Here is a 27,703-nt window from a genome sequence, read left to right on the forward strand (position 1 = left end):
TGTGCGCGCCCGGGAGCCAGAGCGGAGCCAGCCGGAGCCCGAGCGCGGCGGCCGCGGAGCATGGAGCGGGCAGCGCCCTGAGCCCCTTCCCCGGCGGCAGCATGAGCTTCTCGCGGCCGCTGCGGCGCTCGGTCAGCCTGAGCCAAGCGCGGACGCTGCGGCTGGTGGTGCTGGGACAGGGCGCCGTGGGCAAAACAGGTAGGGACCCTGCCCGCCGTGCGCCCGGGGGGGCCTCGGACCCCCCGCGCTGCAGGGCAGCGCCGGCCGCCTGGCCAGGCAACTTCCCCGCTTCCTCCCGGCTTTGCCGGACGGCGGAAGCGGGAAGCCAGGCGGGGGGAAAGGCTCAGGCCGCCCGTGGTCACCCCGGGCTGACTGTGCCCTGCCTGCGAGGCTGCCTGGACCGAGATCCCGGACACGGGCCTTAGATCAGCGCCCCCGGGGGCCCTGGGCAGTCAGGCTCCCCCTGGCGCCCCAGCAGGGATTTCCCCACCCCTGGTACCGTCAGGTTTGGCAAGTGGGTGCGCTTTGTCACCCCACCCTTCGTGTTTTGCATAGCACCTTCCCGCCAAAGCCCTCAGCCCAGCCGGTGTGTTATGGGCTTCCCTTGCAGACACGTGCGCTGGGGGCGTGAATAGATCACTTGCCCCACGCCTGAACTGTTGCCGATCAGATGCTTTCCACTGCCGCTCGAAACAGGGCAAAAACCGGGCTCTGTAAGGGGGTGGTCGGGCAGGCAGGCAGTCCTGGCTTCTAAAATCAGCCTTTGCAAAGGACAGTGGACTGGAGATTGCTGGACTGGAGGCAGTAAACACAAAAGTTCTCATTAGTGGGGGTGCTGAACTTCCCCTGACTCCATTTGGAGTTAGCGGGGACTCATTGATTCTGGGAATCATACCCAAAGGATTTTTGGCTCATGTCACCGCCTGCCTGCAGAAATGCTCCTTGTAGATCAGCTTGGCTTAGACTTGTGGGTCAGTGTCCTATATCTTCTAGCCATATGAAAGATATCTTTTGGGGGAAAACAATGTAAATGCCAGGTTTAAACTCCCATCAGTTACTCTGAAATTCCTACCTGTATTTAGTAAATTAAAGCAAGCAAGCCATTAACATCCTTTAGTTATAAGTTTGGGGGTGGGGGAAGTGGGGTTAAAAGTTGAATGACTTTCACTGCACTTTCAAGTGACTTTTTTTTTTAAGCTGAAGTTTGGGTAGGTTTGTGGACTGAAAGGCAGTGTGGTCTAGTAGATAGAGCACTGGACTGGGAGTCAGGGACCTGGGTTCTTCTAGTCCTTGTTTTATCACTGAACTGCTGTGACTTTAAACAAGTCACTCGCTTTCCCCCACCCCCATCTGTCTGTCTAGATTGTAAACTACTGGGGGGGAAGATCATCTTCTACTATGTGTTTGTACAGCATCTAGCACAATGGTCTGAAAGCCTGTAGGGCAGGGGTGGGCAAACTTTTTGGCCTGAGGGCCACATTGGGGAATAGAAATTGTCTGGCGGGCCATGAATGCTCACAAAATTGGGGTTGGGGTACAGGCTCTGGGGATGAGGAGTTTCAGATGTAGGAGGGTGCTCTGGGCTGGGACCAAGGGGTACAGAGGGCAGGAGGGGGATCGGGGCTGGGGTGTGGGAAGGGGTGCAGGTTCTGGCTGGGGGGGGTGCGGGCTCTGGGGTGGGGCTGGGGATGAGAGGTTTGGGGTGAAGGAGGGTGCTCCGGGCTGGGATCGAGGGGTTTGGAGAGCAGGAGGGAGACCAGGTCTGGGGCACGGGGTTGGGGCATGGGGAGAGGCTCAGGGATGCAGGCTCCGAGTGGCGCTTACCTCAAGCGGCTCCTGGAAGCAGTGGCATGTCCCTTCTCTGGCTCCTATGCGGAGGTGCGGCCAGGTGGCTCTGCACACTGCCCCATCTGCAGGCGCTGCCCATGCAGCTCCCATTGGAGCGCCGGAGGGGGCCATTGGAGCGCATAGGAGCTGGAGTGGAGTAAGAGCCGTGTGGTCCGGCCCCTGGCCGGAGCGCCGGAGTGGGGCCGAGTCGTGTGCTGCAGCTCACGGGCCGGCTTAAAACAGCTCGCGGGCCGTAGTTTGCCCATCCCTGCTGTAGGAGCTTCTGTAGGGGCTTCACACAGCAGACAGTCAACCTGTGGAACTCCTTGCCTGACGAGGTTGTGAAGGCTAGGACTATAACAGGGTTTAAAAGAGAGCTGGATAAATTCATGGAGGTTAAGTCCATTAATAGCTATTAGCCAGGATGGGTAAGGAATGGTGTCCCTAGCCTCTGTTTGTCAGAGGGTGGCGATGGATGGCAGGAGAGAGATCACTTGATCATTACCTGTTAGGTTCACTCCCTCTGGGGCACCTGGCATTGGCCACTGTCAGTAGACAGGATACTGGACTGGATGGACCTTTGGTCTGACCCAGTATGGCCATTCTTATGTTCTTATTGGGAGATACAAGTTTACTCTGGTACAGTCATACTTTTTCTCTGTTACTAGGGGTCAGTGGTGTTGGCAGTTGAAATGCAAATTTCCACAGTAAACTCCAGGAAAGTATTGTGGTCATTTTGGGGGGGGAGAGAGATGACAAGTTTTAAAGAACACTTCCCCACCATTTATTTGCCCACTCCAGAAATACCCTACAGATATGGTATCCCTGTCTGGTTCACAACACAGACTTTGCTTTGGCTGCAGATGCTCTGTTAGTTGTGCATTTCCACCGAATTTATTTCTTTGTAAACTGGTGAATTCCTTCCTTTCAGTAAATGAAATATCACAATTTTTCATTGTTTAAAAGGAAGTGAAATAAACTCTTGGAGTTAACATTTTAACTTAAGTTTATGATTTTTTTGAATTGGGCATATAAACATGAAAAGGTCACTAAGCCCAGGCTCTAGGGGCTATGGAAAGAGAATTAAAAGTGCAATCCAACTAAGGCATGAAACAAAAACCCAACAGCGGTTGAAAAGCAACAGCCTTTCTCCACACAGAAAAGAAGGCGAATCACAACACCTCCATTTCAGCTCCTGTAAAATCCTAACCTCTCCCATCAAATAAATACTCACACCCATACACCTTCCTAGATAGACAGGTTTTCCAGCAGGTTTCAAAAGTCAACACCGTAGGCTATTTTCGACCAGGAAAAGGAATGAATACCAAATTGGAGGGAACCCCTCCTAGGAAAATATCCTGCCAGCAGCTCCTAGTATGGGGTACAGTTGCAAAAAAGACAGCACCTGAATGTGGCTCTGACATGGGTGTGTTAAGTGTCAAAAGCCCTGAACTCACAAGTTTCATGTGGGCAGAGCCTGCTGGGATTCTGCGTAGGTGCAGGGATCCTCCCGCGCCCAGCTGCTTGTAGAATCGGGACCTACGTGTGGTATCCAGGCCAGGACTGAGTAATTGGAAGTGGGAAGAGCAGATGGAACAGTAAATGAAAAGTCACATGAACTGTGTTTCATGCAGAAGAATGCTGGTAAGAAAAACCCGCAAACCAACAACTAGTCAATTTCATAACCTTGAAGCTGAACATATATGGTTCCCTCATGCACTTTAATAACTCATCAGCCATAACATACAAGAAAAGAATTGCAGAGAGAACACGATTTGATTAACCAAATGCCAGGGAATTTCAGGTCACCCCTCATTATAACTAAGTGGTGGTTCCCGTTTTCCATTTAAATTGATCCTAGAAAGAATTATTTCCATCTATAAAATGACTGGTGGGGGGGTGGTTATTTTTTGTTTGTTTATTTTAAAAGATCAAAGTGGACTAATGCACTTGAAAGGTTAATGGCTTTTGGCCATGCCTGCACTGAGGATTTGCCCTGATTGCAGCCATCACTGGCCAGCCACCTGCCTAGCAGCAGCAGTGAAAACCAAGATTATGTCTAGACTGCAGCTGGGAGTGAGCCTCTCAGCCTGAGTACACAGGCTTGAGGCTTGCACAGATGTGGTAAAAATAGCTGCGTGGAGGTTGTGGCCCTGGCGGAAGCTTGGGCTAGCTATCCAAGCTTGAACCCACCCTGACCCTGGGTCCAAGCCCAGGTGGCTAGCCCAGGCCTCTGCTGGTGTAATGGTCTCAAGTTGCAGTGGGGGAGATTTAGGTTGGGATATTAGGAAAAACTTTTTCACTAGGAGGGTGGTGAAACACTGGAATGCGTTACCTAGGGAGGTGGTGGAATCTCCTTCCTTAGAAGTTTTTAAGGTCAGGCTTGACAAAGCCCTGGCTGGGATGATTTAATTGGGGATCAGTCCTGCTTTGAGCAGGGGGTTGGACTAGATGACCTCCTGAGGTCCCTTCCAACCCTGATATTCTATGATTCTATGGTGCTGCAGTGTCCACACTGCCTTTTCTAGCATGTCTGTGCGAGGCTCATTAATACAAGTCTGTCTGCCCAGGCTAGGAGACTTGCTCACCTTTGCAGTATAGACATACCTTTCCAGTGCAGGCAGCCAAACCTGCACCTATAAACCACAATTTGAAGTGATGCAGTTTAGCTCAATTTCGAGTAGGGAGTGAACTGCATCGGTGCAGATTATGGCTTCTAGTGGCTTTGCATGTCTGCATTAAGGCTGTGCGTCAGTTCAGCTACACCAGTGGTTGAAATCCCCTCTGAAGTTTAGACTTCACTCCTAATGCTTTTGTCTGTACAATGTGCTAGTGCGATAGCCTGTTAAAATAAGTCAGTCTCCACAATGACACTAACATCTGGCTTACTTTTTAGTTTAAAAATACAGGTCAGAAGAGTGAGTAATTAGCTGGGTAGCCTCCCTAGAGACTGTAGGCACGGAGGTGAGGTGGGGGAAGTGATGTCTCCCAATTGCTTGCCTTTGAATAGTTATTTTGCAACATTGCTTGGAGAAAGCCAAATCTCAGAAGTCTGACGGACTTTCATACTTACAGTAAGGTGAATTCTGGAGCTTGATTCATACTTCGGACTATGCCATTGTCCCACTCTCAGCTTTCACAATCCTAGTGTATTAGCAGAACTCCACAGTTGTATTTCTATCCCAGTGTTCAACGACAAGTAAGATCACCTACTGCCCTGTGCGGGGCGGGTTAAGACATAGAAATGTTTGATGACAGTTCACGTAGACTATTTATTATTTTTGTATTACAGAAGCATTTTGAGGGCCCAGCTGAGATCTAGGCCTCATTGTACTAGGCGCTGGACTGAGAGACAGTCCGTGCCCTGAATATTTTATAATCTAAAAATGGGCAAGACAGACAAAAAAAATATGATCCCCATTTTGCAGATAAGGAACTGAGGCACAGACTCAGTAACTTGCCCTACGTCACAGAGGAAAGTATATAGCAGTGGTGGGATTTGAACCCAGGGCTCTTGAGTCCCGTGCTTTCCTCTCTTATTTCAGTTTCAGCATTCCCCTGGATTGTTTTTTAACTCACACATGGGCGCATTGTTTTAGTGTATGAAAACCAGAGAGTGAGTAGTTTTCATTATCCAAGCTGAAAACGATGTAAAAGCTAAACAGGCAACGCGAATGAGGAAAAATGAATTTGAGAGGCAAGGTGGGGGAGGAAATATCTTTTATTGCACTCACTTCTGTTGGTGAACGAGATGACTTTTCAAGCTGCACAGAGCTCTTCAACAGCCCTATATAGCTCAAAAGCTTGTTTTGTTCACCAACAGAAGCTGGTCCAGTAAAAGGTATGACCTCACCCACCTTGTCTCTCTCATATCCTGGGATCAGCATGGCTACAACACTGCAAATGAAAAATGAATTCGATTTTTTTTTTTTAAATCCCCTTGGTTTCAGTCCTCTGACGTGCAGCTACGAACAGCCCCGCTCCACGTCTCCCCTCCCCAGTCTGATTGTAACCTGACAGCAGTGTCCCGTAATGATCCTTTTGGAATCAGACAGTTCAGTTAGAGGTCAGGGTTAGTGAGCTATCAGGGACACTATCTGTGAACCCCTTCCACATGCAGGAGCAATTAAAATCTTGAGAGATGGCGAAAGAAACGTTTACAGGAGGAAAGTAACCCGCTCCTTGAAAATAATTTCCTGCCAATCCTTTGATGTGGTTGACTGGAAATCCTCACCAGGTGTCCGTGCTAGCAGCAAAACACTGTGACCAGGACAAAACCATGTTCAAAGCCATTGCAGGAAGAGTGGCTGGGACCAGCTGCTTCTGGATTTGAATATCGTCAAAGTTGAGCAGCTTTGTTTCAGGCTTATCTGTAGTTTAGAGGTTTGGATATTGAACTAGGTAAGTCACCTGTAAAAGCTTATAAATCCAGAATATCCCAATCCTTTAATGTGTGTTTGCTTCCCCCTCTCCCCTGGCCGCATATCTTCTGCTGTCTAATTTTGACACTAGCTAGTGTAATCACAGTCATATTTCACATGAAGGTTCTGTTTATAAAGGATTAATAAGTGATTAAGAGATGTCAGAAGCCTGTTGCAGCAGACATGAGTCGCATGTGATAGAGAGAGCTATATGCACATTGGTAGGTGGCATTATAGATGGTTGTAAAGCATCATTCCAAGCAACCTAGTGGTTTCTCTAGCAATCAGTTAACGATTTATTAAAACATCTGTTAATTTATTAACCATTTATAAATGGAACCTTAATATAAAGTGTAACCATGTCCGCTTTTTAAATCCCCCTCTCTGAAAGGTATAAAAACATCTGAAGTGATGAACAAAAAAGGTCTTCACATTGTCACGCCTCTGTGCCCTCATCCACTTCCTTGTATTGGCAACTTCTGTTGTTTTCTTGTACCCAAGCCAATTTTTAATCAATTTAATTGGTTCTCCATCTTAATAAAGTACCGTGTGATGCAGCTTTGGGAGACTGCCTAGAGCGTACTACAGTGTCAGGTGCTTCCTAGGAATTAGGTTTGATTTGTTCCACTGTCTCCCCCTTTCTCTGACAAATCAATAGTGTCCTTAAAGATGAAAATAAATACCCGCAGTAGCATCCAACTCTTAGCGAGCCCTGTTGGGCAGTTTTATTAAGCTACAGTGTATTTCTGCATATTGTCTCTTGTCAATAATTACAACACAGGGAAAATGAAACTAGAGACCTGTAAGACTCGTTGGATTTTTCCCCTTATTATTTAATAAATAAAAGTCAATTTGGCAGATAACTTTTCTGGGGACTCCATCAACTTGTGTGATTAGAAATGTGTATCAAAACACTTACTGAATAGTAAAGATAAACCAGGGGCTAACAGGCTCGTTTACAGTTCACACTGGTGTAAGGTGACATTGCATCGTATCCGCCATCTGGTTTGGAGTCACTATTGATTTTGTGATGTGATAGACTCTCAGTATGGAAACAGGCATTGCATGGATAGGTGGTGAGATCTGAGTTGTAGACGTGGCAGATTGTATCTGTCTTCTAAATAAAATAATTGAAGATATGCAGCAAATAGGGTTGCCACCTGTCCAGGCTTTCCCAGAATTGTTCCTCTTTTGAGGTAGTTGTCCCAGGAAATCTCTAAGTAGTGTTGTCACCTGTCCCAGGTTTTCCAGGATTGTCCCTCATTTGAGGTAACTGTCCCAGATGAAATAGTTCAGGTGTCCCGTTTTTTGGGTGGAAGGTGGAAACCTAAGTAGCAAAAGACAGATGATCTTGCAAATTCCGCCAAGAAAATGGGTCTTCTCAATACAACGAAGACCGAAGTTATGAAAATTAACTTGCCAACCAATTATTTTGACTGCTTGGAAACCAGTTAAGAAATTGACTTATCTGGGTATCCTCATACACAATACTGGTGATTGTGTTTGATATGAAGTTCAGAGCAGGTACTATATTTCAAAACCTCCCTGTAGTGTGGAAGTCCAGTGTGATTTGCAAAAATACTTAACTAAGATCTTTGGAAGCAACTTCCGAAGTGTCCCTGATATATTATGGGAAAATAATAGGTCCATCCAATTCAAACTGAACCGCTTTTAATGCAGGTGTCGGCATAGAATATTCAAAGTAAAACGGGACATAGAATAAGGGCTTGTCTAAATGCATGCTCAATTCATGGCAACCTGGGGTGCAAATCTGTGTCACGCTAACCGGCTGCGCACTGTGTCCATGTGGACCCTGCTGCTGCACACTAAAAGGTCCCTAGTGCAGTGGTCTCAAAAAAGGTTGCAAACCACGGCTCTAGCGTACTTTGTTGTTTCAAAGCAGGAGTCTGTTTCCCATCCCTGGACAAAGTGAAACCCTTTTTCCTCCTAAGAGCTCCAGCATGGCTCCTTCCTTATCAGCTGGAATGTTGTTGGTGTTCTGAGCGTGTATCCAATTTTAGGGCTCGCTCCTGTTCCATTGAAACCAATGGGAGTGTTGCCATTGAACAGTGTGGGAGCAGGAGCAGATCCTTATTTCTCTCTGAGTCCAGACAAGGTAGAATCGGGGCCTTTTAAAAATCCTTTTTGTGTTTGCTCAGTCACTTCCCAGCCACATTGGTCTTTCTGGTTCAGGGACCCATAATTCCTGATTCCTGTGGCTCTTTCACCGTGGGAAATCTGTCTAACTGTATTCCCTAATGGCTGGAGCACACACAGTTTCTGCTCCATCCGTGCTTTAACCAGGGCCTTCTTTCACCAACAAGACCCCAGCCACCTCCTCTGCATGGCTGCCTGTGTCCACCATACCACCTACGTTCATAGAATCATAGAATATCAGGGTTGGAAGGGACCCCAGAAGGTCATCTAGTCCAACCCCCTGCTCGAAGCAGGACCAATTCCCAGTTAAATCATCCCAGCCAGGGCTTTGTCAAGCCTGACCTTAAAAACCTCTAAGGAAGGAGATTCTACCACCTCCCTAGGTAACGCATTCCAGTGTTTCACCACCCTCTTAGTGAAAAAGTTTTTCCTAATATCCAACCTAAACCGCCCCCACTGCAACTTGAGACCATTACTCCTTGTTCTGTCATCTGCTACCATTGAGAACAGTCTAGAGCCATCCTCTTTGGAACCCCCATTCAGGTAGTTGAAAGCAGCTATCAAATCCCCCCTCATTCTTCTCTTCTGCAGACTAAACAATCCCAGCTCCCTCAGCCTCTCCTCATAAGTCATGTGCTCTAGACCCCTAATCATTTTTGTTGCCCTTCGCTGGACTCTCTCCAATTTATCCACATCCTTCTTGTAGTGTGGGGCCCAAAACTGGACACAGTACTCCAGATGAGGCCTCACCAGTGTCGAATAGAGGGGAACGATCACGTCCCTCGATCTGCTCGCTATGCCCCTACTTATACATCCCAAAATGCCATTGGCCTTCTTGGCAACAAGGGCACACTGTTGACTCATATCCAGCTTCTCGTCCACTGTCACCCCTAGGTCCTTTTCCGCAGAACTGCTGCCTAGCCATTCGGTCCCTAGTCTGTAGCGGTGCATTGGATTCTTCCATCCTAAGTGCAGGACCCTGCACTTATCCTTATTGAACCTCATCAGATTTCTTTTGGCCCAATCCTCCAATTTGTCTAGGTCCTTCTGTATCCTATCCCTCCCCTCCAGCGTATCTACCACTCCTCCCAGTTTAGTATCATCTGCAAATTTGCTGAGAGTGCAATCCACACCATCCTCCAGATCATTTATGAAGATATTGAACAAAACCGGCCCCAGGACCGACCCCTGGGGCACTCCACTTGACACCGGCTGCCAACTAGACATGGAGCCATTGATCACTACCCGTTGAGCCCGACAATCTAGCCAGCTTTCTACCCACCTTATAGTGCATTCATCTAGCCCATACTTCCTTAACTTGCTGACAAGAATACTGTGGGAGACAGTGTCAAAAGCTTTGCTAAAGTCAAGAAACTATACATCCACTGCTTTCCCTTCATCCACAGAACAAGTAATCTCATCATAAAAGGCGATTAGATTAGTCAGGCATGACCTTCCCTTGGTGAATCCATGCTGACTGTTCCTGATCACTTTCCTCTCATGTAAGTGCTTCAGGATTGATTCTTTGAGGACCTGCTCCATGATTTTTCCAGGGACTGAGGTGAGGCTGACTGGCCTGTAGTTCCCAGGATCCTCCTTCTTCCCTTTTTTAAAGATTGGCACTACATTAGCCTTTTTCCAGTCATCCGGGACTTCCCCCGTTCGCCACGAGTTTTCAAAGATAATGGCCAAGGGCTCTGCAATCACAGCCGCCAATTCCTTCAGCACTCTCGGATGTAACTCGTCCGGCCCCATGGACTTGTGCACGTCCAGCTTTTCTAAATAGTCCCTAACCACCTCTATCTCCACAGAGGGCTGGCCATCTCTTCCCCATTCTGTGATGCCCAGCGCAGTCTGGGAGCTGACCTTGTTAGTGAAAACAGAGGCAAAAAAAGCATTGAGTACATTAGCTTTTTCCACATCCTCTGTCACTAGGTTGCCTCCCTCATTCAGTAAGGGGCCCACACTTTCCTTGGCTTTCTTCTTGTTGCCAACATACCTGAAGAAACCCTTCTTGTTACTCTTGACATCTCTTGCTAGCTGCAGCTCCAGGTGCGATTTGGCCCTCCTGATATCTTTCCTACATGCCCGAGCAATATTTTTATACTCTTCCCTGGTCATATGTCCAACCTTCCACTTCTTGTAAGCTTCTTTTTTATGTTTAAGATCCGCTAGGATTTCACCATTAAGCCAAGCTGGTCGCTTGCCATGTTTACTATTCTTTCGACTCATCGGGATGGTTTGTCCCTGTAACCTCAACAGGGATTCCTTGAAATACAGCCAGCTCTCCTGGACTCCCTTCCCCTTCATGATAGTCCCCCAGGGGATCCTACCCATCCGTTCCCTGAGGGAGTCGAAGTCTGCTTTCCTGAAGTCCAGGGTCCGTATCCTGCTGCTTACCTTTCTTCCCTGCGTCAGGATCCTGAACTCAACCAACTCATGGTCACTGCCTCCCAGATTCCCATCCACTTTTGCTTCCCCCACTAATTCTACCCGGTTTGTGAGCAGCAGGTCAAGAAAAGCGCCCCCCCTAGTTGGCTCCCCTAGCACTTGCGCCAGAAAATTGTCCCCTACGCTTTCCAAAAACTTCCTGGATTGTCTATGCACCGCTGTATTGCTCTCCCAGCAGATATCAGGAAAATTAAGGTTCTTAAGGTTCTTAATTAAGGTTCTTGACCTTAGTGCCCTGGTAATTATCCTTTCCCAGATGGAGAGAGTCTCTAGTGTCCCACTTAACTTTCTATACCTTCTGCATCTGGCTGGCTGTGTTTCTGTGCTGGGTGTCTGTATTTGTACGGCGAGTAGTAAGTCAATACTTCTTGAACCTCCCCTTTGTGCTTCCTCCGTCATTACGCCTAAAGCATACAATCACGATCATTTCTTCCACGTGGGTATGTGCTTTGCTAAGTTCTTGTGTGTAATGTGGCATGTAGATTCCTCTTCTCCTGCCCCCTCAATGGTTTCCAGCTCCTGGCAGAAGGGAAGCCCCCCACCCTGCATCACATAGTCTCTCCACCCTGATGTTCAGGTTTCTATTCTATCTGCTCCTGTGTTCCCTGCTAAACAATGAACCAGTAAACATCACCTTTCTGTTCTTAGTCTCCCCTGTGGAGTATTCAACTGTTTTCTTTAACCTTACCCACCACCAGTAGCGTTCCCCCATCAGCGTGAACCCTGACCTCATCTTGTTGCATCCTTAGTAAGGCATTTCTGGGACTCCACTAATTACCAACTGGCTGTGTCTCTGAAATCCCTCCTTCCAAGCACTTTGAACTTGTCCTCAACTTCTCCATTACCATGGATAAGCTGTCAAGAGCAGGATCTCTGTATTCCGGAACAGGACTCCAGAGCAGCTGAAATAGAGCCAGCCCAGAGCCCAGCCCCAGGGCATGCTAGGACAGGGCCATATGGGACTTTGTTGGCTTTGCGTAGACCTTCAGCCAAGCTGGAGATGTTCAGTAAAGCTGCTAGTTCTTTACCTTGATACTCAGCCTTGATGTATTAACTTTTAATGTTTCTGGTAACCTGGCACACAGCCATTAGTTTGACTATAATCTGTGATTAGCTCACACCTTGTCTTTCCTCATCAGAGCTTCCCCCCCTGCGATGTGATGTCCTGCACACCCCTTCTCTCCCACCTGCACACCAGTCCCTAGGAACCTCCTCTCCTGTCCTCTGAGATTTCTGGGGGGCCGTTTGTGAATGTGGGCTGGTTCCTCTTTACTTGTCACTGCATTTATCAAGCACCCTGGAACTAGTAAAATAGAGATTCATTGTAAAAGCTGTCTAGCTAGATCTCCCTTAGAGTCAATGGGAGCAATGCTAGGCCAATGCTGAGTGCTTCTGAAAATCCCACCCTAAATGGGTATTTTTTCTACTGTACCCTTAATGACCCACTAGTCTAGCTACCCACTATACCCCCTTTTTACTCTAGGCATAGATGCTCGCCTTCCCGTCACATGGAAGAGTGACTGCCATCTGATGGCTGTTTGCACTCAGCCAAGTTCCTAGTAGACAGGAATCCACCATTGCAATAGAAACAGTGAGACGACAGACATCTCTTGAGTCTCCATGTCCAGTCAACCTTTGGACTCTATAGTAAGCTGTGCTCTCACCCCTACAACTTATTCTTCCAGGTCAGGGAAGAGGAACATTGGTGGGGTGGGGTGGAGAAGCTTGCTCAGCTGCAGCCCCTGCCCCTGTTCTATGGTGAAAGGCCAAGTTTGAATCTCCAGGACATCAGCACTGCAATCGCTCGCTTTTTAGAAAGAGCCTTTCCTCCTTCCCGCATGCTCCTGGACTGTAGCCAACTGAGTCTCCACGCTCCGTGTAAGCAGGTGAGCAAGGGCCTGGTTCTCCCCACCGCTGGACAGGGCATTTCTCTAGGAATTGCCAGAGAACATCTGCCTCACCCGGAGACTAGCCTTGTCACCTAGTAACCCATTGCAGCCAGCTCTGAAGAGGCATTTATTTACTTCCCAGCCCGCTGTACTTCACCTTTACCAGGCTTGTCATTTCACTTGGGTGGCCTCCCTCGAGGATTGTTCCTTTCCCGAGGCTGCTTTGGGGTTAGTCTGGCTTGCTTAGAGTGAATGTGGAAGATACAACACAAGCCAGTACTTTTCCATGGGAGGGGAAGAGAGAAAGGGGCATATGCAATTTGTGCCAGGGCTTGTCAGGGCTGAGCCCTGGCACCTCTGGGGCTTGGCAGTTCACAGCCAGGCACCTCTGGGCTTGCTGCATCAGTTATGAATATAAAAAAATTGCTTGAGCCCCGGTACCTCTTTCATTACCAATTAAGCACTAGACAGATGCAGTGTTGGGATGGAACTACTGGCCCAGCGCTCCAGCATTAGGCTTTGTCCTGGTTCAACTGAGTATTAAATTGGACACAAAGGATTTGGGCCTCCTGTCCCCCTGTTGCAGGGAGGTTGGACGCTTGGATAGAATGGTTTAATTGTGTACATTCCTCTTCTGTGGCTGTTCCCACCCAACGCTCTTGACTGAACGATTTGATCTCTGTTGCTGCTTCCGGGCCTGCCTGATTGGGAAATACGAAAGGGGAAAAAAAGACATTTTCACTGCCGCCATCCAGTTATTTGTGAAGGGCTAAAGCAAACTCCCCCTGGGGGCCCTGGCCCAGGTATGCCTACGTAGCATTTTGGGGCGAGCAGGAGCAAGCCTCCCAGCCTGGGTCCACAGATTCGGGCTAGTGCGCTAAAGGAAACTGCAGATAGTGCTTTGAAGTTGCAGCTCGCGCTGGAGCTTGGTCTCTGAAGCCTAGGTAGGGAAGGGTGAAGCGAAAACAACATCCCTTCCCTGTGCTGGGGACAGACATTCCCAGGCATAAATGCAGTATACGTGTGGCATGTAAGGGGTAAGTGACAGCAAACAGGAGAGTGAGGAGAGAGGTTCTGGGCTATATTTCAAGCTGTTCCTTGTATAGGCCTTTCTGTCTTGCTCTTCCCCACCCTCCACTATGTTCTCAGACGTAAATATTCTTTAATAGTCGTTTTGTTGTATGTCTCATTTTAAAAGGATACTGCCGAGTATAGGTAGAACATAGCTTTGAACTATCTTCCCCCCCTCAGTTTGCCAAGTGCCTCTAATTTCTTATATAACATACAAATGTGCTGGTGCTGTCTCGTTTTACAACTATTGGGGTGCTGAGCCTTTGAACGATTGAATGCGAATATACAAGATGGTACAATTTGCGTTCGATATGTTTAACTTGAGAATAAAACGTTCAATAAACAGTATTGGAAATCATCAGACCGAGCAGATATCCCGCCTTTTCTGGAGCAGTCATGTCACCTAGGCTGATGTGATACATCAAGATCCCTCTGTCCTGCCAAAGCGTACGCCCATGCTGAACTTCCTGCGCAGTAAATAGCCCCACTGAAGTAGGGTGACCAGATGTCCCGTTTTTATAGGGACAGTCCTGTTTTTGGGGACTTTTTCTTATATAGGTGCCTATTACCCTCCACCCCCGTCCTGTTTTTTCACAGTTGCTATCTGGTCACCCTACACCAAAGTCACTTGGGCTACTCACTGTGCGTAAAGTTAAGCACATGCAGGCTCGGGCCACAAAGCACTGTTTGCCAGTATCTCACATACAGAAAAGCATGTTAAATTATGATGACTTGTATTTTAGAGTGCTCACCAGAATAGTCTCTGACTGCTTCTACACTATATGCTCTTGTCCAGACGCAAAGTGTAAGATTCAGGGCAGGAGTTTGTGTGAAATTCTGTGTTATGCAAGAGATCAACTAGATTGCTCATAATGGTCTGTTCTGGTCTTGAAAATCTGTGGGTGAAATCAATGCGACTCCTGAGGGTTAGCTGTGAAATGCTGTTTTAAAATGTGACGTGCGCTATTGGACGGGGTGAAGCAGGTGAAATTGCTGACGGAGCAAAAGCTCTGGGTCTCCGTGATCTCTCTGCTCTTAGGGAACTTGTCAAATGCCACTGTACTGCTATATATTGACTCAGGTTCGTTTTCTGTTGGTATTGCATCTGGGTGCGAGGGAAATATTTGTGCACAAATGCAAGGGATAAGAGAAGCACTATGAAGCACCCCTAAAATACATTCCTGACTGAAATCAATAGGATTGCCCAGGGTGTAAATCGGGCCAGAATTTAGTTCATCTGTGTCACTGTGTGGTTAGATACTTTCACTAGATTTTAAGGCCAGAAAAGACCATTATGGTCATCCAATCTGACTTTCTGAATTGTACGAGCTGTGGAATTCTACCCAGGGACTCCTGCGTTCCACCCAGCACTTTGCGATTGAACTCGAGCATATCCTTTAGAAAGACATCTGACCTCTGCTCTGGGGATCTGTGTTTGTAAAGCGGCTGCTGTTTAAAAACAACTTTGGGCAATGCCAAGGCAGTTCTCATCCACCAATCGGGAGAACAGAGCGTTGGCTACATTGTGAACTTCTCTGTTGGAAGCAGCTAAGCTAACTCTTAGCTCTAGTCAGTTCCTCTGGTAACCAGGGTGCAGAGAGGCACAATCAGGCTTTCTCTGTTCTTCTGTTCACACACGGCAAGTCCTGACTTTTTGGATTTGGGCAGAGAACTGCTTGCTGGTCAATGTAAAGTTACCCTCAATCCTTTCCAGTCTATTTACTGTAAGTCTTGCAGTTTTCAGCCTTCAAACTCCCAGGATACTGGAAGTAGGTCTTGGCCAATCTGCCATTTTAATATGCTCTCCCCTGCCCCATAGCTTTTCAGGTGGCAGCGTTGCCCGGTGCGGGAGAGAGACTTTGTTTTCTGTTTGTTTGTTACCCAGTGTTTATTGATGCTCGTGGTTACACTTTGGAGTAGCTTCTTCAGAGATCCTGACTGGCTCCCAACCTAGTTACTAGTATACCTGGTTGGGATCAAAAACTCCCTCCTGCTGCCTGTGCGGAGCCCAGCAGGGCACACCGCCATCAGCCTGCACTCAGGGTTGGAGGATGTCCTCACTACAGAGAGGAGCAAACTCATCAGAGCCCTCCTGTCTCAGTTAATCAGTGTTTTACTGAGTTTGCTTTGTTGATCGCAACTGACTTTCAGGGGTGGGGGGGGGGGGTGTTTTGTTTTTCTCCAATGCAGCTCTAACTGTGAGATTCATCACCAAGAGATTCATTGGGGATTATGACCCTACTCTAGGTAAGCAAGTATTTATTATTATTATTATTTTATTTTATTAACAACATTATTATTTGTGTTACAGTGGGGCTGAGGGACTCCATCGCGCTAGGTGCTGTACAAAGAGTAGTAACTGCTCTATTAAATATAGGCTTAGTAATCTGGAAGCAGTTTGGCCTCGGGGTTGTTTTTTGGGGAGAGAGGCTTTCAGCGCACAGAGCCAAAAGGGCCAAGTGATTTCCAATGCCCTCGTATTTGGGTGTGTCCAATCTGAGCAGCCCTCCTTCTGAAAATCCTGCCCATTGAATGGTGTGTCAGGTTGGGCACCCAAAAACCACTAGTCACTGTAAATGGAGGTCATTATGTTGAGTCCATGTTATTCACTGGACTGTGTTTTCATGTGCAAGCGCAGGGTTTTTTGGTGGGTGGCAGGTGTGCTGGAAATTCCTCAGCCTTGCGGCATTTCATTGAAGAAATGGGTGATCCCTAGTGGAAAACTCAGATAAAACAACCCTGCTAATTCCCTGTCCGTCCTGTACTTTCTTGAGTTTGCTTCCCACGTTCATTAGGACTAGAGATGTTTAGTACAAAAGTAAATGTGTTTTCCTTTGGGAGTTCCTCTCTGCCTTCTGCTTATTCCCTCACTTGGAGCTGCTCTCTGTAACGTTACCAAATATTTAAACAGTGCTGTAAATATACCTGGTGCTGCAGAGAATGTGGCTGGTTCCCTGCCCCAAAGAGCTTACAGTCCAAATGAGACAGGAGAAACGGGGCAGGAGAGGGTCAGTGTGCTAGAAAGTCTGAGACTTAGAGAAAGGAATAGGGGACAAAGGGAAATGAGGACGACTGGGAAGAACAGAGGGACCTAGGGGGATTGAGAGCAGAGGTGTAAATGGGGGTGAGATTTAACAAAGCTTAAAGGTGAGGATGAAGTCGAGTTTTGTGCAGAACCAATGGAGGGATTCAAGGACAGGAGCAGGTGGGCTGGGAGGGAAGATGGCTTTAGCAGCTGTGTGAATAGACTTGGGCAGCCAGAGGAAAAGGTTACAGGCCCTGGGGCAGGGTCAAAGACTCAACAGCTGCGATGTCACAAACCAGAAAATGACACCAACAAATGGGAAATAATGCTCAGCCTTGATAGCACTTTACAGACATTAATTAATGTCCACAACACCCTGTCACAAGGTACGTAGGCAAGTCTTATCCCAATGATCAATGGCAGAAGCAGGAATAGCATTCAAAGCCAAGATTTTCAAAACTTGGTGCCTAAAGGTAGACCCCTAGATCTGTAGTCTCCTAAATAAGAGCCTGATTTTCAAAAGTCCCAAGTATCCAGCAGCTCCCGTGACACTTGTGTTCCTGAGTCCACCCTGTGATCCATCCACTGGACCATGCTGTCTCTTGGAATCAGAAGCAAGAAGATATAGACTCTGGAAGGGCAAAGATCCTGTTTTCATACACATTTCTATTAAAGAATGGGGAAGAGAAATCCTGGAGATCTTTCTCCCTCTCCCTCTCCCTCTCCTTCTCTGCAGAGTTGTTGCTAAGCAGGATGTTGTGGGATTTATTTCCTGGAGATATTAGTGAGGCTTTAAGCATTTCACTCCATATATTATGTCGAAAAACCAGTACAGATACAAGCATCAGTGCAACTTTTATCTCTTGTTTAGAAAAGCAAGATCTCCTCCTATCCTATTTGTCTGTAATATGAGCCGGAATGTAGGCAAGCTAAAGGGTGTGGATTAGCAGTGCCAGTGGGGCTGACAAGCAGTATTAAAATACATTATTTTTAAGAAGAGCTTGAAAGGACTCTTATAGCTTTTAAGTCCCTCTTTGTTGGTTATGAAATCACCCTCACTCTCTACCAATTCCTTTTGTTCCTAGCATTCTGCAACCACTGATCGCTGCTGTCTCTCCCACCCTTGCACTGCCAACGGCACAAAGGCTGCTGATGTGGCTTGGATTTTTTGTTTTTTTCTTTACTTCCTTGTCTGTGTCCCTGGCTCAATGGCCTTCATATGAGGCCAGGGCCACGTATGGGGCTAGTTTGGGGCAGATGGGATTCACCTCCAGAGGACTTAAAATCACCACAGCAATCTCACGTGGATGGTTCAATTTTCCATTTGCTGAAAATGGAAAAAAATTCAGTGCAGATAGTTCTCCCGCTGCCATCCCAAGCTGCACCAGTCCTTGCAGAAAAATTACCCAGAATGTAGCACACCAGGGAGCAGTGCCGGGAACCCTGGGACCCATACCCAGAAGGTGGCATATCACATCCAATACAAAACAGTGCCACTGTGGATGTAAGGCAAAACCTTCCAACAGTGCTGCGCTTACAGTGTAGACAAACGCAATAGGAGTTAGATTAGTTGGATTATAGACACAAATGGATATTACTCTCTGATGTAGTCAGGGCTTTGGGGGGCGAGGGCATTGACAGGTGGGCATAAAGGAATGAGATTTGAATGAGATGCTTCTGTGCTCCTGTGGCTGTTACTGAAGATACCTGTGTTTGCTGAATAAGAGCTTTTCTCCCTTAAGCGCCAGGGCTGCTTGATCCTGTAGTGACATCAGTGTCCTGTCTGTGTCGCATTATAATTGTTTGTCATGGAATTAGCTGTGACAACAGAAATCTAGCCTTTTGACTTCCCCAGAGCATGGGGTGAAGGGTTGGGGGCAAAGGTGGGTTGCAAGGGAGAAAAAAGTCTTTAAAACACAGATTTCTTTGACAAATAGGAAAAGGAGCTAGGAAAGTGTTGCCAAAACACATGCACACAGATTTATGTATAAAAAGCTTGTACAGGATATGCAAGTCCCTTCCTCTGACCCAACATGCTCTGTTATCATCTTCTAGATCTCAGACAACAGAGGGATGCCCTTGGGTGAAGATGAACTAATAAGACTTGTCAGAACCTACTTATGCCAAACTCAGGGGAGGTTTGGGCGTTGGATATGAGAACAATGTGTGGAAGGAAAGATGGCAGCTTTTTGCACTGTTCACTGTGAACTTCTGTGTGTCATGCTTTCTGTAGATGAGAAGGCTGCGCTCTGACAGTGTCTCCTTTAAGAGAGGTTCTGACCCTGTTCCCTTTTGAAGTCACTGGCAAAGTCCCCATTAGCTTTGGGGGCACCAAGAATGGCTCAGAGTCTGCCTGTTCAGTTTGGTGCATCAAGCAGTTACTGTGTCATGGGAAGCGTGGTGACTCTTTTCAGTGATCAGGGAGTTTCTGAGTCCCCCTTTTGTGTTATCTGTGCCTTCTCCTTTAGCATGCTCTTCACCTGGCTGTGTGGAGTGGAATCCACCCGTGCTCTGCGCAGAGATCAGGGAGTTCTCACACATCTTTGTTTCCTACAGAAATGATTTACAGACACACGGCTGTCATTGATGGGGAGATGGTGCACTTTGAGATTCTCGACACAGCAGGACAGGTACGGTCACGGTCACCGCTTCATGGGCAACCAATGTCAGAAAATACTAACCAGAAAATGGTCCCAAAGGTGGAGCATTGTCTTTTCAGCCTGTGGTGGTGGTATTGGCCCCATGCGTGCATTAGGACAGGTGGATTGCAGCTGCCCTGAGAGGTAGTCGGTGGACATCCCTGTGTTCCGAGGCTTAACCAGTTAGTATTGGCACTTGCTGGATGGTCACCTGAGCAGTCCCAGCAAAGGCCATCTGACAGGAGCAGGGTGGCAGGGAGGGGCACTGTGGCTGGAACAACGTAGGAAGCCAGCTGCAGTGGAAGAAGAGTGATGAAAGCAGCACTTATGCTAGACAGAGATCCAGGACTCGCCCCCATGTGTGAAATATTGCATGGTGAGGCTGTGACTCCATCTTGGGGCATGGGAGAGGGATGCTCTGGGGGACTCCAGCTTTGCTTTTGTGCTTTCTGATCTCACCAGGACCTCTTGATGGGATTTCAGCCACATAATTCGTAGTTGCCCATTGATTCTCTCTCTCACTCACTCACTCTCTTTTCCTTTGCTGCGTACAACACAACCCCATTTTATCAGCAGTGTTTGGGAATATGCAAGACCCACAGATGAAGAGAAGAGTGATCCCCTGTGCTGAGGGCTACCTAAGACCAACCTGTCTACATTTACCCAGATATACTTGCACAGTTTAAATTCAAGCCAAGGGAGCCACTTTAACCCAACCTCCTGATCCCGCTGGGCATTGCTGCTGTTTTTAACAGCACGCTGTAAATGTACATTGCACTTTACAGGACATACGAGAAGCCCCCCATCTGTGCCAGGCAACAGCTCAGCTGCAGCAGAGGTGGAGTTGAAAGGACAGAGGGGGGGCCCTCAGGCTGGCCAGTGGTGGAAGGCTGCTCTGAATACAGAGCAAAGGAAGGGGGGAAGCCAGAGGGTGGGCAAAGGAGACCGAGGAGGCAGCAACACTAAGTGATTTTGAGGAGTGCAGAGAGGAAGAGGAAATAACAGTGGAGTTGTGAGCGGGAGTGAGATTATGCGGGGCCTTGAAGGGGAGGACAAGGACCTTGAACTCGATGTGGTAAAGGGCAGGAAGCCAGTGCAGGGGCTGGGGAGGAGGAAGGCGACGTGGTCAGAGCAGTGGGTGAGGAAGGTGGCTTGGGGCCTGACCCAAAGTCCCCAGACATGAAAGGGAGTCTTTCCGGTGACGTCAGTGGGCTTGGCTCAAGCCCTATAGCAGCAGTATTGTGGCTAGACTAGGGAGGATGAAAACACAAGCCACACATAGAGCTTGAGGGACCGTGTGGCTGCGGAGCTAGAGTAAACGCAGGCACCGAGAACACACAAAGACTGATTTGCCAACAGCAGTGGAGGATTGTTTGCGATAGGCATGTTGCATTGTGATCATGTTTAGTTATTTCCTGTTAAGATGCCCAGCGGCTTTCTGGCGTGGCTGCCTGTCAATTAATGATTACTGCACAATGGCCTGCTGCCAATCAGATGTCACAAGCTAAGCTGGGTCACTCTGGGTCAGTGCTTAGATGGTCAGCCTCCAGTGATGGCTCTGCAAGAGATGCTGTTGGTGGCCCCTGGGCCTCGAATCAGTACTGATAACCCAGAAAGGTATTACAGGGCACTGTGCTGCAGAGGATCTCTGCCTGCGGAGAGGAATGTCTGTGGTCCTCCTGCCTGTGGTTGTTAAAGATCTCCTTCCTACACTTCCTACATAATCGGAGATGCTGCCCTGAGTACCTGGCCCAACTTCCAATGCGGATAATCTGCATCCCTACGTTACACCTGCAGTTCCAACTGGATGTGGCACCCAATTGCTGTCCCGAATTGTTGTGTGGTGTTGCTGTGTTGGTCAGCAGCTGCTGTGTTCCACTCCAGAGGCAGGCACCTTTCAGTGGTGTGTGAAACAACCCTCTCTCTCTCTCTGTTTCCCTTGATATTGATGGGCCAGATCCTCAGCAGATATAAACTGGTATAGCTCCATAGGTTTCAAAGGAGTGAGGCCGATCTGCTCCAGAGGGTTGATCCTGCACCGTTGAGAATTTTACCACTGACCCCAATGGGAGCAAAAGCAGGAGGTGGTCTAGTGTTGGTAAAACATTTTGAGCTCATTGCCTTGCGTGGTGATGCTGTGATTTCTGTTCTCCCCGCCCTAGGAGGAAGACTCCTTGCAGATCGAGGAAAAGATCAAGTGGGGCGACGGCTTTGCCGTGGTGTACTCTGTGACCGACCGGTGCAGCTTCGACGAGGTCATGAGGCTGTGCTTCCTCATCAACCACATCCACTCCAGCCCCAAGCGGAGCGGAGGGAGTGACCAGCCGCCCGTGGTGATTGTTGGCAACAAGAAGGACCTGCAGTTTGACCGGATGGTGTCTTGTGAGGACGGTGAGAACCTCTCCAAAGCCCTGAAGCATCCTTTCTATGAGATCTCCACCAGGGACAGCTACGAAGAGACCGTGGTGGTGTTCAACACCCTGTATAACGAGCTGATGAGACAGGGGCACTTCTCCCCGGGCTCCTTCAAGAGGAGGGCCGTGTCTAAGCTGATGGAAAAGATTCCAAAGATACATGCCAACTCCACCCTGAATTCAGGCGGCCGGAGCCTCAGCTTCAACTCCTTCAGGGACTACATACCGGAGTGAGCCCCTGCATGGGCAGGGTGTGGGAGAGAACAGTGCCCCAGAGCAGCCTGGATTGGCAATGGACAGGCTGCAGGCTGCTTACCTTCCTGGTCTAGAGAGTGCTTTATGTCACAAGGGTGGGTCCTTTCAGGCATCTGTATTCCAGGAAGGTCACAGTGCAGATCTGTGCTGGCTTCCAACAGAGAATTAGCAAGAGATGCGTGGCTCAGTGGGGTTGGTGCATCAGCCATTCACCTGTAAAGCCCGAGGGTTTACTTCCTTGCTTAGGATCAGCAGTGAAAACTCATTTGGGAGGGTCTCCCTCCTCCTCCTTATCCCCATTCTGTGCACATCACAAACTGCCACCGAATTTAACACAATTGGCAGGCTCCACTCAGGAGAGGCTTGGGGCCGCTGCAGGCTCGGACTGAGGTGCAGACCTGTGTGGGTGCCCAGGCCATGGTTACCAGGGTCTGCTGCAGGGCAACATCGAGATGCATTGGTGGAACTGGCAGGAAGCTTGCACAGCACATGCTGTCATTCTGCCTGGCTACTGATCACTCTGTTCCGTGAACACAACATCCACAATTTAGGCCAAATAGCGTACATTGGATTTGTCAAAGCAGGTCAGACCAAGGGTCTGGCCAGCCGTGTCTGCTGTCTTTACCAGTGGCCAACACTGGATGCTTTGCTTACATACAGTTGTTGGTGTATGGATGCCACTAACCAGGAAAGTAGCCAGATCCTGCTTCAGCAACTTATTTAAAGTGTTTCCAGCATTCCCTGTCCTCAGCCCATTTCCCACATTCACTTAGGACCTAATTCTGCACCCATCAAAACCAATGGCAAAGTTCTCATTGACTGCAGTGGTGCAGAATGAAGCCCTTAGTGCCTTGGAGGTCACACCATTGTGACCCATGAGCTTAGTTTGACTCTCCAAGACTCGCACACAAACACTCAGCACTGAATGTTTCACTCCACCTGCACTCTGCTCCCTTCAGAGTGCCATGTAGATCCCAGTGACTACTTTGGTGGGCATGGGGAGCCTAGTGACACAGAGATCATGTGGCCATATAGAGAAAAGAGCCTTATTTCTGACCATCATAAATGTCTTAGATGTGTGTCTTTAGCTCGGATGATGGAGAAACTATCAAAGGACCTTGTTTTCCCTCTTACAGCTCTCCAGGCTTTTTATTCATTTTTTTTACCCTGTGGAAAATAAATCAAGTGAGAAAAGAAGAACAAAGTCTGTGTGAAAAGTGCCAGCTCCCAAATGGATTCAAAAATTAAAGAGGTGCCATCAGTTTGAAATTGAGTTGATTTCAAAATAAAATTAAAAGCAGTTTGGTGCCCTACCCTGCCTACCTGCCAATCTGGTTTTTCAATCCTATTTCTCTATTAGTGTTTACAATTTTTGTCTTTCTCATGGCTGTCTGAAAGATTCACAGAAACCGGGAAAACTGATTAGCAGCTATACAGGAAACCAGTGAAACGGAATATGCACAAAGTGAAATAAACTGAGAAGACCGACACTTTCCTGGAATCTCTTTCACATGGAGTGTTCTTAGGTGTCACTTGTCACAATAATAAGGGACAACTCTGAGACAGAAATGGGATTTTCAAGTTGGCAATATTGCTGTGAGAGTTGCATGATGGGAATCCAGCCGTCGCTCTCCATAGGGCTGGGAGCAAGGCATTCTGATAGTAAGGTTTGGGTGCTACAAAGACACAGACAAAAGGAGACTTAATGGCTATGGGGATTGGAGCCCTACACTTCTAGGACATTGGTGTGACCTTCCCCCACCCGACCCCCAGCTGTGATGGGTAGTAACCAAAAGGTTCCATTTGATTATGAGAGGAAGGATGGTCTAGTGGTTAGGGTGCTTGCCTAGGAGACCTAGGGTCCATGCCCTGCTCTGCTACAGACTGCGTGACTTTAAGCAAAAAGCTTAATCTCTCTGTGCCTCAGTGTCCCAACTGTGAAATGGAAATAATAGCACATTCCCTACCTCGCAGGGGCGATGTGAGGATGTTAAAGATGGTAAGATGCTCATATGCCCCAATAACGGGGGCCATATAAGTAGATAGATTTGATGTAAAAAAAAAAAAAAAAGATTTGCTGGCTGTTCAGTAGCCTGTTTGAGCTGTTGCAATCCCAACGTTACCCACTCATTACTAGTGACGCCTCGACTATAGAAAGCGAATGTTCTCTCTGCTTCGTTTTTCTGCATTTAAATGAGAGCCGTCTGCCTTCCTGTCTGTCAGGCACTGACCGTGCGGCTTGCACTACAGGGAAATGTTTCATGTAAAAGAGAAAACCGTTTACAGTGGCATGGTTTTGAAAATATGCCTATTAATCCCAGGTTTTGTGAAACCTTTTTTGGCTTAAGCTACTTGAGAGCATGCCCTTTAAATAGCCCAGTAAATCACATCTTAGGCCAGGAAAGGCAACGATTTCAGATTTTGCTGTCCCACTTCAGCCTAAAAGAACCAGGCACATTTAATGTGGTGGGGTGGGTTGTGGTTTTTGTTGTGGTGGTGGTTGCTGCAGTCTTTGCTGAATCTGTGCATCTTGTGTTCTTTGTCTCACTTTGGGTCCTCCATCTCCTAGGGGAGGGGCATACAGGCTTTTTGCACATTCTTAATGAATCTAGCATTTGATTTTAATTTCCATATCACTTCTGATGAACAGAATATTTTTATGGAATCTGCAGCTAATGTCTCCAGACCTAGGCCCGTTAAGGGACTCTGTCAATCCAAGAGGATTTTTCATTTTAAACACCATCTGTTCCCTGCTGAATTTTCTTAGAAGCCAGAATGTGTGTACTCTCCTCTATTGCCAGTCACTGTAGAATGCATTTGAATTACTGCGCATCACAAATCAAGGAGACTGCATTTCCCGTGAGACCCATACTGAAACCTGTGCTAACAATCGCCTGGTAACCCCACACATCGATCTTAGGAGCCAGTGAAATATTAATCTCTGTGGGGATTACTCCATCTTAATGGTATTGCTCTATAGCGTGGTTGAATAGTGAACAGAAGACTTAGACGTCCATTGGAAGAGGTTTCAGTGTATATGAGAAAGACCAAACATCTGGGCTGGTGATTCTAAATGTGGATTAAATGGAGCAGAGAGAGGAATCTGTTGATGCACAGAAGAACTGATTCTTTGTCTAGTTATTAATTGTCCCATCTTTGTAAAAGGTACCAGTTCAGACATGCTCACTGGGGAGCGAAATCTGCTATTGCAGGCTGGGTGGAGAGTTCTCTATGGTCACTGCCATGATGTATAGAATTTTTGTATCCTACTGACAAAACTTTTGTCTTCATGAACAAATGCCTCACTGGGGAGCAGACAACCATCGACATATGCTCGGCTTGCAGCTACCAATATCTCTTCTAGTGTCTTCACACATGGGGGCTTTCCAAAACATGTTCCTGGCTTTCTAAATCATAGACATTAGAGACTGAAACTTCCTCGAGTCCCCTTCTCTCTATCCCCCCTGCGAGTATAGGACTGTTCCTTCCAGAATATAGCTTTGCTACGTGTGATGGATTTGCTAAAGATCTGAGATGTAAATGACATGACTTGCGTTTCTCTCAGAGAAATAACCCTAGTCGACTGTTGAACTGTACACTAGCTGCATTCCGTTATAATAAAACTCAATTTGAACAACCTTGTCTGGTTTGCTGGGTAAAGCTTTGGCCATTGCCAGCCTGCATTCTGTCCTCTGTAAGGGAAGGGCTTTACTTTGTCTCAGCAGCATGCATGCAATATTCTTTGCCGTCCCTATCCAGGGAGAGCGTGGTGGTGGTTGCTCTCTAAATGTATGTAATAATATAACACACAGCTCATTTATTATAGAGCCCAAGTTGATGTCTCTTTGTTCTCGCTGCTCTAACCCAGAAATGGGCAGGTGTGAAATTCACCAGTGCCAGCCCCACACACAGGAAATCAATTCTTTTGGGATAATGTCTACTCGTTTTAATGTGTGATCCTGTTTCAATGCTTCAGCAGAAGGTGAAAATTGCCCCAGCGTCCCTGGAGCGGACCATTCGGGAGCGCAGACAAAAGAAGCCTTAATTTCTGCTGCTTTTACTTGTATAGGGTTTTCAGCAGACCAGATGACCCAGTTTGATAATTCACCCAGGGCTCTGTTCTTCTCTCATGCTATGTTTATAATTCTCGCTGCCTTCAGCGTGAGTTTTTTCTGCAATAGGGAGAGGGAGGAAAGACCTTTGGGCCTCTGTCTTTCTAAAACTTTGTGAGCTAGATGCACGTAGCAAAATGGTGAGAAATGGGTACATTCGCCTAGACACATCTGTCTATCTAATCGAGGGGTTCTCAAACTGGGGGTCATGACCCCGCAGGGGGTCACAAGGTTATTACATGGGGGGTTGCGAGCTGTCCGCCTCCACCCCCAAACCCCACTTTGCCACCAGTGTTTATAATGGTGTTAAATACAAAAAAAAGTGTTTTTAATTTATAAGGGGAGGTCGCACTCATAGGTTTGCTGTGTGAAAGGGGTCACCAATACAAAAGTTTGAGAAACACCGCTCTAATCCAAGGGCAATACCAAGTTAGATTAAGAACGTGATCTAGTACAGCAAATTCTCAGTTCCACCTGACAGGGGGAGCTACAACGATTCCCCCACACTTCTAACTGTGCAATTATTGCAAGGCAAATATGTACAGTAACTCCTCACTTAATGTTGTAGGTATGTTCCTAAAAGATGTGACTTTAAACGATGTTAAGCTAATCCAATTTCCCCATAAGAATTAATGTAAAGGGGGGGGTTAGGTTCCAGGGAAATTTTTTTCACCAGACAAAAGCCTATATTATATATATATACACACACACACACACAGAGTATATGTTTTAAACAAAACAATTTAATACTGGTACACAGCAATGATAATTGTGAGGCTTGGTTGAGGTGGTGGAGTCAGAGGGTGGGGTATTTCCCAGGAAATGCCTTTCTGCTAAATGATGAACTAGCAATTGGCTGAGCCCTCAAAGGTTAACTCGTTGTTAATGTAGCCTCACACTCTACAAGGCAGCACAAATGGAGGGAGGGGAGACAGCATGGCAGACAGAGACAGAAACACACACCCTGTGTGTGGGAGAGAGAGAGGCACGTTTTCCCTTTAAGTATGCTGACCCCACTCTAAGTACACGGCCTTGTTAAGTAGATCAGCAAGCTTAGACCGCAGCTGCTGCCAGGAAGCTCCCTCCCTCCAGAGCCCTGTTGCGTGTCCCCCCTGCTTTATGGAAGATGGGGTAAGCAGAGAGCAGGGGGGACACCCTGACATTAGTCCTCCTGTCCTCTTCCCCCCCTCCCCCCACCCGCCCAGCAAGCAGGAGGCTCGGGGAGCAGCTCCAAGGCAGAGGGCAGGAGCAGCACATGGCAGTGGCAGGGGAGGGACAGCTGAACTGCTGGCAATTGATAGCCTGGTCTGCAGCTGCCGCACAGGGAACTTAGGGGAGCGGGGAGCTGATAGGGGGGCTGCTGGCCCACCCTGGTTCCAAGCCCCCAACAGCCAGCTGCAACGGGCTGCTCTTCCTGGAAGCAGTGGACAAAGCAGGCGGCT

At 47.7% G+C, this 27,703-nt stretch overlaps 1 protein-coding gene across 1 annotated transcript; it reads left to right on the top strand.

The window, feature by feature from the left end:
- LOC141988772 (ras-related and estrogen-regulated growth inhibitor-like) lies at positions 1–25,776 on the top strand. The gene is made up of 4 exons (XM_074954710.1): positions 1–198; positions 16,007–16,063; positions 19,398–19,471; positions 21,643–25,776. The coding sequence occupies exons 1-4, from the start codon at positions 102–104 to the stop codon at positions 22,126–22,128; spliced, it is 714 nt and encodes a 237-aa protein (XP_074810811.1). The 5' UTR covers positions 1–101; the 3' UTR covers positions 22,129–25,776.
- The last annotated feature ends 1,927 nt before the right edge of the window (positions 25,777–27,703 follow it).

The sequence above is a fragment of the Natator depressus genome, chromosome 6 (assembly GCF_965152275.1).
Source record: "Natator depressus isolate rNatDep1 chromosome 6, rNatDep2.hap1, whole genome shotgun sequence".
Lineage (NCBI taxonomy): Eukaryota > Metazoa > Chordata > Testudines > Cheloniidae > Natator > Natator depressus.

What these genes read in the sequence shown, in the direction of transcription:
- LOC141988772 (XM_074954710.1), top strand. Translation starts at nt 102, where the DNA reads ATGAGCTTCTCGCGGCCGCTGCGGCGCTCGGTCAGCCTGAGCCAAGCG. An exon ending in GGATTATGACCCTACTCTAG is followed by an intron (nt 16,064 to 19,397) that starts GTAAGCAAGTAT and finishes TGTTTCCTACAG; the next exon opens with AAATGATTTACAGACACACG. An exon ending in TTCTCGACACAGCAGGACAG is followed by an intron (nt 19,472 to 21,642) that starts GTACGGTCACGG and finishes TCCCCGCCCTAG; the next exon opens with GAGGAAGACTCCTTGCAGAT.